This window comes from Lactuca sativa, chromosome 2, assembly GCF_002870075.4.
Source record: "Lactuca sativa cultivar Salinas chromosome 2, Lsat_Salinas_v11, whole genome shotgun sequence".
Lineage (NCBI taxonomy): Eukaryota > Viridiplantae > Streptophyta > Magnoliopsida > Asterales > Asteraceae > Lactuca > Lactuca sativa.
This window is the reverse complement of record NC_056624.2, coordinates 67,607,003-67,619,972: the sequence shown is the minus strand read 5'-3', so window position 1 is coordinate 67,619,972 and position 12,970 is coordinate 67,607,003. Positions and strand designations below refer to the sequence as shown.

Below are 12,970 nucleotides of genomic sequence, written 5' to 3'. Positions count from 1 at the left end.
ATAGCATGGAATGTTGGTTGATAGTGAGCGGTCCAGATAGACTGAAGGCCGGAAAGCGTACCAGTCAGACCGAAGGCTCGGAGAATGGTCCAGCCAAACTGAAGGCTCTGAGAGCGGTCCAGATTGGCTGAAGGTTCTGAGAGAGTGGTCCAGATGAACTGAAGGCCTGATGGGGCGGTCCAGTCATGCTGAAGACTCTACGGGTATTGTTGGATCAGTTTGAGATTGCGGATTGTGTATGTTGCAGTGTGATTGCATTGGAAGGTCTGGCCCCGGGTAGTGATTTTGATGAGTTGAGAGAATGCATGGGCTTGAGAGCCCCTGCAATGAGAGCCAGAGTATGTGAATCGCGGTTACGCAAAAAGGGTGGTGTCGCATTGGGCGAGCACCGTGGCACGTGTTGGAGTGGCAATGTGGCCAAGTGGATTACTTGGAAGAGGAAGAGAGAAAGTTGTGTAACTCCGAAGGGGAGTGCAAGTTTGCGAAAGTGAAAGCTGCAGAGCAGAGTTATGATTAGAGTATTTCGAGTATGATTTTGGGCATCGTGCTCGCGGCAGTGAAGTAGGAGCTCATCCGGTTTGGGATGTCTGCTGAGGTTGCGGAAGGAATTCCGCAGGTGTAGAGCCCAGGGGCTTGGAAAGGATGCAGAGAGAGAGAGTCTTGGACTCTCAGTGTGTTTCTGATCAGGGCATTGGGTATGTATTAGTGGCTCATCCTGGGGGATGTTTGAGGGTGTCATCAGTGTGTCGGGTTTTCCAAACCTGAGGATACTGGAGCTAGTTCAGCATGTGTATGTGTTTGTAAGAGGAGGACTCGTGGGAGTGCTCTGAGATAGAGAATGGGTTTTCCGTCATCACGGAATGGACAGAGTGGGATTCGGATCGGGGATCCGGTGGTTCATGGTTTTCTAGCCTTTATGAGTCGAGTGATGGTTGTGATTTGGAGCAGTGTTTCAGTATGGGTAATGCTCAGGGGTTAAGTGAAGTTATTAGAGGGCGAATCTGGTGCCCTATTTGAGACGGTGGTCAGGACACCGTGAGGGAAGGAAAGTGTGTCCGAGTTTCGTTTGGGTATGCCTTGTGGGACCTGGTCTGTTTGAGGCCAGGTGGCGCGTTGCGGGAGTATCTTGGAGTTGAGCTGCTATAGGCTTCGAGGGCGAAGCCTAATATAAGTGGCGGAGAATTGTAACATCCCGAAATAGCAAGAGTAGAGTGGAAGGGCTAAAAGTGTTATTTGAGGAAGAGTGACTCGGCGAGTCCATGGATGGACTCGGCGAGTACAGTCGCGAATTTGGTTGCGTGTTAAGTAGCCGACTCGGCGAGTCGATGAGATGGACTCGGCGAGTAGGCCCTGGCTGGAGAAAACCCTAATTCTTGGGGCTGAGCCCTATATAAGGAACATTATGTTCCTTCCCCAGCCTCTTTACTTCCCTCTTGAGTTTCAGAAACCCTAAATCGCAGAGGAGCTCCATTGTTGAGTGGATTGGAGCATTGGAGAAGTTTATTGAAGGAATTTGGTGGGAATTGAAGGCTTGGGGCAAGGGGCTTTGCTTGTAATCAACTTCATTGCAGTTGGGGGCGTCCATTGGAGGTAATATCTCGTTCTTGGTCTGATTGTATATTGTTTCTTCAATTTGGGGTTTGTGGGATCTTGTCTAAGGGTGTAAATGGAAGTCTAGAGGGTAGATCTGAGGTTGCTACCTCAGATCTGGAAGGGAGGAGAATCAGAGAGCATGAAAGTCCCTGTGTTGGAGTGTTTAGCGAAGCTTTCAAGTCCCAAACCCTAGTTATAAGTGATTAAGGCCTAGATCTCTTGGGATTCACGTAAAGTTTGCCACTTTACATGATGGATGAGTTGTATAAGGCTAGATCTAGGTTTTGGATCATTTGCATGGCCTGGAATGCTTCTGAAAGGATTCAGATCGGTGGTACTCGGCGAGTCACATGGGTGAACTCGGCGAGTTGCTTGAAGATGAGCTGGGACTCGACGAGTTGGAAGAACAACTCGGCGAGTCGGATGAAGATAGCCTTGAACTCGGCGAGTTATATAAAAACTCGGCGAGTATGTTGATGATAGCTTTAGACTCGGCAAGTCTGTTCTTGGACTCGGCGAGTCTTGTCGAAGAGTTCCGATATTCTCTGGTTGAGTCGAGAACCGGTGAGTCAAGGGATGACTCGGTGAGTTGTGTGCGAGTGGACTCTGAGTTGTTGGACTCGGCGAGTCTCGGGGTGACTCGGCGAGTTAGGTCGCGGATGGAGTGAAGTCTGAGTATGGGAACTCAGCGAGTCATAGGGTTGACTCGGCGAGTAGGGTCAGTCAGGAATTGACTATGACCTTGTCTTTGTCCAAGGGTTGACCAATGGTGTCCAGGGGCATTTTGGTAATTATTGTTTGTTGTTTTGAGTTCAGAGCTTTAGTGGTTGACCAGTGGTGGAGATCGTATCAGTGATCGGTGTGGCTTGGAGTATCTATTCAGTCGGCAGCTTCGAGGTGAGTTATCCTCACTATATAAACGAGGTCTAAGTCACCAAGGCCGGCCCTTATCGGATTGTGATCCGGGTAGTGGTTATTATGTTACTGCTTTGATATGTTGCATCCTGTGAGTTAGGATGGTATATGCTAGAGACCTGATTGAGATCGGTATCCTGAGAGATTGGGAGATGCTATGTTAGTGACCTGTTAGGTCGGTATCTTGGTTAGGATGGTGTTATGTTATGTGATCTGTTGACCTGCTTATTGACTATGAATTGTTCGATTGTTTGTATGTATATGTGCACATGGATGTTTGGACTGGATTTGGGTTGAGGCGGGTCCTGCTGTGTGTAGTAAGCCAAGATACCCAGGGCGGACCGGTTGTCCCGTAGGCCCAGCGAGCTGTCCGGATAGGCTGTAGGTCCCGTTAGGGGCGGACCAGACGTGCCCAAGGCTCGGAGAGTGGACCAGACAGACTGAAGGCCCGGTGCGGGCGGACCGGTCATACTGTAGACTCATAGAGTGGACCATGTGGATTGAAGGCCCGGGAACGGGCGGACCAATCACACTACAGACTCGATGGATGTGGATGGACTCATAGGGTGGACCATGTGGACTGTTGGCCGGTGTGGCGGACCAATCACACAGTAGACCCGGAGAGCTTGGCTGTTCTATGATCGGATATGTTATGGCATGTTATGCGTGTATGGTATTTGTGGTTGGTATTTTGGGGGTATCTCACTAAGCTTTCGGGCTTACAGTTGTGGTTTCATGTTTTTCAGGTTCTTCAGGTGATCATGGCAAGGCGAAGGCGTGATCGTACCGCTCCTCATAATTTTGTGGTGTTATGATTCTGGGAATACGATAAATGTTTTGTATTGAAAACCTTTTTGTAAAGAATTATTGGAATCGAGATGTTTTTAAAAAATTTAAAATTGTTGTACTTTTTGGTCGTTACATTATGGTTATGGCTTTAGGATCCCGAAAATGAAAGACTTCTGAGGCTGTAGATTTCAGCTTAGAGAACCTTAGCATCGAGGATGCTCTTAGGAAGTTGTCTTCATTTTCCCAAGCTGTAAGAATTCTACATATGCATTATTCATATTAATCTATCATACCTACCATTTTTCATGCTGATTTTATGTTTCTTCTAGGTCTTCGCTCACATTTCTCATGTTACCAATGACCTCAAGCTCCATTTTGATAAACCCAAGTTTGTTCTAAAAGCGCAAGAGAAGAGATGGAGGGTCACCAATGAGGATCTTCTCCAAAGGGTGGAGATGTTGAGCAAACAGAAAGTTGAAAAGGAAGAAGTGCATCTTACGGATATCGAGGAGGTGATTGTTGATGCCAAGACAAGTGTTGCGATAGCTATTCTGCAGGCTAAGATCAAGTTGGATGATGATCTGGAAAACTCGATTTCTTGGGACATGAAAGGATGGCAAGAGGCGTTGGCCAAGCTAATCGAGAAGCTTGTTGTCGCCAATCAGGATCCTGTGTTGATGTTGACCGGAGGAGGGGAGAAGGACACGACTGATGATTACCAGACTATGGTCTAGGCCTGTAACAAATTGGTTTAAATAGTGTTTTTTTGTTAGTGATGTAAGACAATTAACCTTTTGGTTGGGTTGATATGCAACCCTTTCTTCTTTTGAATTATATGGTAGCATTTTCCTTTTACATCTCTCTCATGGTTTTTCTGCATGGCTGATTGTCTTCGAGTTTCTCTGTAAGCTTCACTAGTCTTTGAGTTTTAGAACTTATTGAGGATAAATTCCAACTTAGGAGAGAACTTTGGGTCACTGTTGAGAATGAGGTTCCTTACCAATCGAAGGTTGATGAGGATCCTTAAGGGCAACTATCCTTACTGTCAGAGATCCTTAAGGATCTTAGATCTCATATGGGAAATTTCCCTTAGGATAAATTGTTTAGATTATAGACTTCGACAAAACATATAACATGTTAATGTTATATTCTGGGGAGGATCCCAACCTGTGATACAATTCGTGGGAGAGATCCTTATTTAAAATAATATGCAAATGTTATAATTTGATTGTATTCTCTAGGTAAAATACCCAACATGTGATAACATGAAGATCTTATGTAATTTCTAGTGTAAGATCCCAATCTTTGATAATATGAAAATGTTATAAACCTTAAGTAATCACTAGGGTAGGATCCCAATTTCTAGATAACATCATAACATGAAAATGTTATAAACCTTAAGGATCTCAACTTGTGTTCAAAGATAAGAGGGTTGCCAAGCCATTGAATCATGAAATGATTTCCTTACGCATATCCCACAGTTAGATATCATGCTTCCAGGCGAGGTATGTAAACCTTAGTTCATGTGAGAGAGGTAATTAGCTCTTTAGACCATAGAGGGGATTAAGTACCCTGAAGTGTGGGAGAGATGATCATTCTCTAGCTTGTGTACATGATAATTTAGAGATTACATTGTTAAATAGAATGGAGTTTACCAAGTATTGAGATCTTCATGTGTTAAGATCCTTGTGTTTCAGGGTGTTCAAACTTGAGGATCCTGATGTTCCAGGATCTTCGATTGTGAGGATCCTGATGCTTTAGGATCATCAATCTTGAGGATCCTTAACTGTACATTGTTCTGCATAGCAAACGTTAGCTAAGGGTGGGTATTAGTCTAGCGAACGCCCCTCAAATGCTTAAGTTAGTAACGTATTCGAGGAAAAAATCAGTGATAAATTTTTTAAGGTAAAGAACATGTGTACTTTGATTTTGTTGTGGATCATTCGTCCCTACTTACATGTAGTATGCTTTGAGGTGTATAGGATTACCGGATCTTGGAAGAACGTCTCCTTCGAGTGTAGCTAGTCAATATGCTCCTTTTTCTGCTTCAACATCTATAAAATATGGTCCTTCCCATTTAGGAGCCAGTTTTCCTGCACTGGGATCCTTGGTGTTTTGGAATGTTGTCCTTAATACCAAGTCTCCTATTTGAAACCTTCTGTCTCTTATGTTCCTATTATAGGCTTTGGTGATCCTTTACTGATGAGCAACAATGCGTATTTTGGCAAGATCCATAAGTTCGTCAATAGTGTCAAGATCCTGTGCTAGGATCCTATTGTTATTCTCCTGGTCTTGCAGCAAGTATCTTGCCATCGGGATCACTACCTCAGTAGGGATTACTGCTTCTGTCCAAAACCCCAAAGAATAGGGGGTCTGACCTGTGGCCACTTTCGAAGTGGTCCTATCTTCCCATAAAATGAAAGGATGCTCTTCTACCCATCTTCCTTTCCTTTTGTCTATCCTTTTCTTAAAATTTTTTACTTAGATTTTATTGCTAGATTCCACTTGACCATTATCTTGGGGATGGATAGGAGTGGACATTATCTTTTTGATTCCCCAGCTTGTGCAAAAGTCTCTTGTCCTTTTGCTTAAAAATTGGAATCCGTTGTCGCATATGATTTCAGCTGGGATCCCAAACTTGGTCAATATATTACATTTAATAAATGATACTACCTCTTTGTCTCTTACCTGAACGCAATCTTCGGCTTCGATCAATTTGGAGAAGTAATACGTCATCACCACCATGAAGATTTTTCCATTTGTGGCCACTGGTGATTCCCCAACTATACCTATTCCCCATTTCATGAATGGTCATGGGGAGATAATAGGATGTAGAGGTTCTGCCAGTTGACGCAAGATGTTGTTGTGTCTTTAGCAAGCATCATGCTTTTGAGCATGTAGAAAGGAGTTTTTTTTTCATGGTTGTCCAGTAGTATCCTGTTCTTAGTATTTTGAAGCATAAGGATCTGCCCATGGTGTGATTGCCACAATCTCCTTCCTGTACTAGGTATGGACTTGCCATAGATTTTTTGAAATGTTTACCTCGGATTAACACGAATCTCGAGACTCTCGTCCTGAATGCTCTTTCATTTTTTTATTTTGTTGGGATTGTGCCATTTTGGAGATACTCCAAAATGGGTTGGTTCAATGATCGTGGATTTCTTCGAGGATACTGTCAGTCGGGATCTCTTTGAGGAAGGATCCTAGAGTCAGGATCTTTAATAACTGCTATGCTTGTCGGATATTTAGGATCTTTTGATTTGTCGGAGAGGAGTTTTATGGCTAGGGTTATTATATGGGTTATAGGAATCTTCGTCTCTAGTGGGCTCCTAAGGGAGGATCCTAAATTGGCTAATGCATCTGCTTCTGTGTTTTCTTCTCTGGGAACTTGGGTTAGACTAAAGTGTTTGAAGTCAAAAGCTATTTTTTTTAGGATCTCTAGATATAATGCTAATGTTTCACCTTTTACTACATATGATGCATTGTAGTGATTGGTTAGTAATAAAGAATCAACAAATACTTGAAGATCCTTTGCTAATTGTAGTCCCATGATGAGTGCTTCGTATTCTGCTTCGTTGTTGGTAGTGTTGAATTCACAACTAACTGCTTGGGGTATGATGTCCCCCTATGGCGACTTTAGTATGATGCTTAGGCCTGTTCCTTTCTGATTTGAATCTCCATATTTGAATAGCATCCATTTACTTAGATGTTCATCTTCTAGGAGTTGCTTTGCTTCCATGTCCACTTCTTTTTGAAGATCATCACTAAAGTCAACTACAAATTTTGCAAATGCCTGTGATTTTATGGCGGATGTTGGTTCGTATCTGATGTCAAATATGCTTCACTTCACTGACCATTTTTCCATCCTTCCTAACATTTCTGGTTTTCTCTTGACATTCTTGATAGGATAGTTAGTTTTTACATGTATAGTGTGTGTTTTGAAATAGTGTCTTAATTTGGTAGAAGCCGTTACTGAGGCAAGAGTTAATATTTCGAGGTGAGAGTATCTGGTTTCAGGATCCAAGAGACTTTTACTTACATCGTAGATAGGATGTTGATCCCCGTTAAGATCCTTGACCAGAACGAAACTTATCGCGTTTAAGGATACTGAGAGATAGAGAATAAGTGGATTTCCATCTATAGGCTTCACTTATAGTGGAGCAGAGCTTAGATATATTTTTTGAGTTCCTCGAAGGCTTTCTCGTGTTCCTCCTTGCACTCAAATTTCTTGTTCTTTTTCAAGATATCATAAAAGGGCTTGCACATTTCTGAGGATCTTGAAATGAAACTGTTGAGTGTTGCAACTCTTCCGGTTAGCCTTTGCACGTCCTTTGTTGAAGATGGGGATCTTAATTCCATGATTTCTTTGATATGTTCCGGGCTTGCTTCTATCCCTCTTTTGGCTACCATGTATCCAAGGATGTCAAATGCTTACTTAAGGTTTCCGAGGTGATCTTCAGCTTGCATTGACTTCACTACCATGTCATCAATATAAATTTCCATGTGTCCCCCAGATTGTCTTTGAACATCCGATTCACAAACCTTTGATATGTCGCACCTGTATTTTTAAGACCAAAAGGCATTGCGGTGTAACAATATATACTTGTTGATGTTAGGAATGCAGTATCTTTTTGGTCTGATGGTTCCATTTAGATTTGTTGGAATCCTGCTGAAGCATCCATTAAGGTCAGGAGTTCATGAACAGTCGTTGCATCCATCATAGAGTCAATATGCGGTAGAGGGAATGGATCCTTAGGGTAAGCCTTGTTAAGATCTGTGTAATCTTCGCACACTCGCCATTTGGAATTTTTCTTTTGTACGACAACCATGTTAGCTAGCCATCTAGGGAACTTTACTTCCTTAATCATCTTTGTTTTGAGGAGCTTCTCTACTTCTTCTTGGATGATCTGATTCCTTTTAGGTTCAAACTATCTTCTCTTTTGTTGCATTCGTCTGAAAGAAGGATCAATATTAAGCTTTGAGTAATGATACTGTTGTCTATACCTGTCATATCTTCGTGTGTCCATGCGAATGTCTTATTTCTAGTTCTTAAGAAATTCAATAGATCCTGCTAGATCTGCCACTACTAGAAAAACAGCCTTTTACGACACGCAAACAATGACACGCTGTGATTTACGATACGCAAAAGTGTGCGTGCTAAAAATAATGCCATCTTTTCTAAAATTTGAAGGATAGAGGTCACGCATTTGTGCGTGCCCTAAAATTATTGTTAGAAAAAAAACACGGAGGATGCCTTTCATAAAATATGCGTCATGTAAGTGTGTCGCTTTATATTTTGTTTAATGAAACGCGCGTTTTAAGCGGGAAATGAAATCCCCAAAAATTAAAACCCCGCCTATTCTATGTGAAAAATTAAAACCCCTCCTCTTCCGATTAGCAAGACAGAAGCCTAGGGTCTTCGTCTTCCCCTCTCTCTCTCTCTCTCTCTAACCTAAAACCCAACCTGCTGATCTTCGTAGAGATCTCCCGTGGTTGTAACAACTGTTGTCTTATCTCACTGATCTTCACAGTGACGGTGGCTTGAGGGAAAGAATATGGCAGCGACGGTGGCTCCAAAGAAAAAAGACGCCAACCGGTGACTTTAAGGATGGAAGATAACAACGATGAGTGGGTCAACCCTCATGAAATCGATCCACACTTGCTACTTTTCTCCTACCTTTCTCCCCATCCCTTCTCATTCACCATAATCATCTTCTTATTCATTCACTAGATTTTCAACATGAAAATCGTTGTTTCATATTTCAGTCATTTATATAAATCCCCGATATTTCAATTTGATTTTGAACCCTACCTAAATCGTCATCCTAGAAAAACCCTAGCACAGCATCCTAAAACGCCCAATAGAAAAAAACCCTAGCACATTCTTCACCTGCCGGTTCGACTTCATGGCATTGTTGATTCACAGTTTTAGGTAATATTTCTTGATATTGTTATACTCATATCTCTTCAACTATCTTCAATCGATCATTTCAATGTCTTCAATCGATTTCATTATCTTCAATCGATCGCCTTTTCTTTCATCACCACCGGTCATCTTCTTCTTTATTCGATTCCCATGATTGATTCATGAAATCGATTTTATAAAATCTATTTACAAAAACGAGATAATGCACAATGCTTTTGATATAATTTCTTTGAAAAAATCGATTCAGTCACTTATTATATTATGGTGCAGGTGTGTTTCGTGATAAAAGAAATTGTAGTAAATTAGGCAGGCTTAAATCTGTCAACTTTTCACTTGAAAAAAATTGTTTTGTATTGTAGGTTATTATAGCTACTTGTATGCAAAGTGTTTTGCATCAACCTTATGGGAAATAGTATGCAAGGAGGACCCATTGTCATTAGAGACTGGTACAGTTATTAGAACAAAGTTACTGCAACATGGTGGAGCTAAAGATCCTGCACAGTTGCTTAATGATCTTGCTTGTGATGGGATTACAAGGAGCTACCAAAATCAGGGACATGGAGGAGGTATATTTCCAGACATTACAAGCCTATGTAACGAATTGAACTTGAGAATTTATTTAAATGATTCAAAGATATATATAATATGTAATTTGAAATGAGCTAAATGCTTTCATTAACCTCAGATTTTAATAACATAAGACATTTATTTCACTCTTTTTTGGCAAATAAATGTCCATCCAATCCAACAGATAGTGATACTGATGACACTTGCCTTTCCTTAATGTGTTTCTTATTGTATTCTAGGCCAAAAAGGTATATCTATAAGGACTCACTAAAGATTGGAATGAAGAGAATTGACCCCTGCATCTTCTCTCTTTTTACTATGTTTTTGTTGTGTGAAACAGGGCCTGAACCAACACATATGTTGTTGTTCCTGCTGTATCTGATTCTTTTCACCTGCCTACTGATTCATTATCAACAAGACACTTCAAGAAGATGGTATGATTATTATTTTTAAAGGCTTAATTGCAAGAAATGGAAGTAGAATGAAAGTAGATTAGTATTTGGGATTGTTTAAATATTGATGTGGTTGGTGTGGTGTTTGATAAAAATAAAGGTGCAATGATTGTATTGTATTTGTATATGTAGGAAGCACATATTGTTGTTATACCTGACGTTCAACCTTACACTCACACTCACAGACTAAGTTAGAAGAAGAGCAGGTGAGCCAGCATCATGTTCTCCCTCACCCTCTCTCACTGCTCAACGTTTAATATGTGAACAACAGGTACTACTTTCATTAATAACCCCTCAGAAATTATGATTTTTCCATTATTGACAAATAAATAAATACATAATCTCATGATGATGAGTATCTTGCATCATTACAAGCTGATAGAGAAAAGGAACTACTAGAGCAGTTAGCTAAAGAAGCTGCCATGGAAGAAGAAAGGCGAAAGGAGGAAGAGTCACATATTAAGTTAGAAGAAGAGCAAGTGAGACTGTTTATACGTTATAGTTTATAAACTTTGTTATAAATGACCATTTTTCCTTATTTCAGGAAATCGACAAATTACAGGTACAATGTTTGCAAATTTACAATTTTACCCTTTTGTCTCATTATTCATCAATATCACATTAAAAATAACTACTAAAGTATTTTACTTTTTTAGTCTGATTTTCATAACCTTTTTGATCCTTATTCCAAGTAAAATGACTCTCCATAAATAAGGACTAAAATTGCAAAATTCAAATATACTCAGGGACCAATATTTAACCAACTATCAATTTACACTGTTACTTATGTTGGGGGTAATCCTTTACCTACATTCTTTCCATCTCTAATTTTTAACCAACAATCAATTTACATTGTTATTGTTATGGTAAAGTTTAATAGATATCACCAAATCATAACATTTTTTTTAAATTATAGGTCCACCACTTTCAGCCTCTCATGTGCGAAATCACACAAGCTACTACCAGGTATCTCTCTCTCTCTCTCTCTCTCTCTCTCTCTCTCTCTCTTTCACACACACACATACACAAACGGTGAAATGATTGAATATTGGTGGTTTACTTTTTTTGTTTGATAAATGCAGGGTGGTGGTGGTGGGAGTTACAGTGGAGGTGGTTACAGGGAAGACTTTGACAGGGAAGACAATAAAGTTGGAGGTGGAGAGCTCAAAGAACATTGATACTGTGAAGTCAAAGATTCAGGACATAGAGGGGATTCCACTGCATCAGCAAATGTCTTCTGCCTATTCTTTCCTCTAAATGGTGTACCACCATACAACATCTCATATAATAAAATACATGAAATAAAAAAAAGAATATACTAAAAAATTAGTTAAAGTATTGAAATGGGTAAAAGAAGGTAATTCAAATAAATGGTGTATATTTTAAAGAAAAATTTTAATTCATGAAAATTAATAAGCTTACCCACTGCCCACCAATCAATAGCACTGGAGTGGCCAGCTCCTGTTATGACTTCCTGAAATATCATCATAATTTCAAAGGGTAAAATAAAGAGACCATAAATAAGTGAAATTACGTAAATGCCCTTTGAGTACTTTTCATACCAGAGGTGGTGGTGAGCCCTCCTTTTGTGTTTCTTACCTCTGTTAAAAGTGAATTGAGGCCTGAAATCCAAGTTGCAGCTCAAAATTGTTGGGTTAAGAAGGGTGGTGCATTCACCGGTGAGGTTAGGTATGTTTCAAAGTGTCATTTATCAAATTACCATCCTTTTTTTTTTCTAAAACTTTTCAATTTCCTATGTCTGATTTCTTCTTCTTGATTCTTACTAAATACTGAAGTTGGTTTTCTATATTTACAGTGCTGAGATGCTTGCCAATTTGGGTGTCCCTTGGGTCATCCTAGGTCACTCTGAAAGGAGAGCCCTATTGAATGAAACTAATGAGGTACCCTTTTCCTTGTGTGGATTTTACTCAACCTATTCAAATCAATTCACACTTTTCCTTGTGAACATCTTAATCAGTGTTGTATGCAAGTTACTGAAAAAGTTTTTTTTTTTCTTTTTCTTGTTTCATTCAGTTTGTTGGAGACAAGGTTGCATACGCACTATCTCAAGGTTTGAAGGTTATTGCTTGTGTTGGGGAGACTCTTGAGCAACGAGAAGCTAGAACCACCATGGAAGTTGTTGCTGCACAAACCAAAGCAATTGCTGGTAATTATTTTAAAACTAAACTTGCTTCTACTGTATGTCAAAAATCAAAAATCTTGTTTTATCTTTGATATAATAAGTAACTTGCACACAAAAGTTATGATTTTGGTGTTTAATGCAAGAAATCACAATATGCGTTTTCTATGTGATTCTGATTTTGGTAATTTTTTGTTGCAAGAGGAAAAGAGGAAAAGAAAGCTCAAGCCGAAAGAGATAAGATGCTGCAAATGCAAGTGTTGCATTCTTCATTTCAATTGTTAGTATGAAACACAGAGTAGATGGGCCAATGTAAACTTCTTATCCATATAACATCTGTCAGGAGCATTAGTCTTAAAGAATTATGAAAGGCAAGATGCAACTTTACTTAGTTGGAATTTGATGTAGAGAGTAGATTAGATGCAAATTTAGATATTGTAAAAAATAGAATTGTATGACATTAAATTTTATGCAATGGATTGTATTTTTTGTATATGATATTTTATTTCTATTATGAGGCATTAAATGCAAATTTAATTTAAAAATTAATAAATATATAAATATTTTTTTAGAACATTTAAAATTATG

At 39.8% G+C, this 12,970-nt stretch overlaps 1 protein-coding gene across 1 annotated transcript; it reads left to right on the top strand.

Moving 5' to 3' along the window:
- The first annotated feature begins 11,585 nt into the window (after positions 1 to 11,585).
- LOC128132320 (triosephosphate isomerase, cytosolic-like) lies at positions 11,586 to 12,492 on the top strand. The gene is made up of 4 exons (XM_052768846.1): positions 11,586 to 11,589; positions 11,808 to 11,931; positions 12,059 to 12,143; positions 12,277 to 12,492. Exons 1-4 carry the CDS (start codon positions 11,586 to 11,588, stop codon positions 12,475 to 12,477), a joined length of 414 nt encoding a protein of 137 aa, XP_052624806.1. The 3' UTR covers positions 12,478 to 12,492.
- The last annotated feature ends 478 nt before the right edge of the window (positions 12,493 to 12,970 follow it).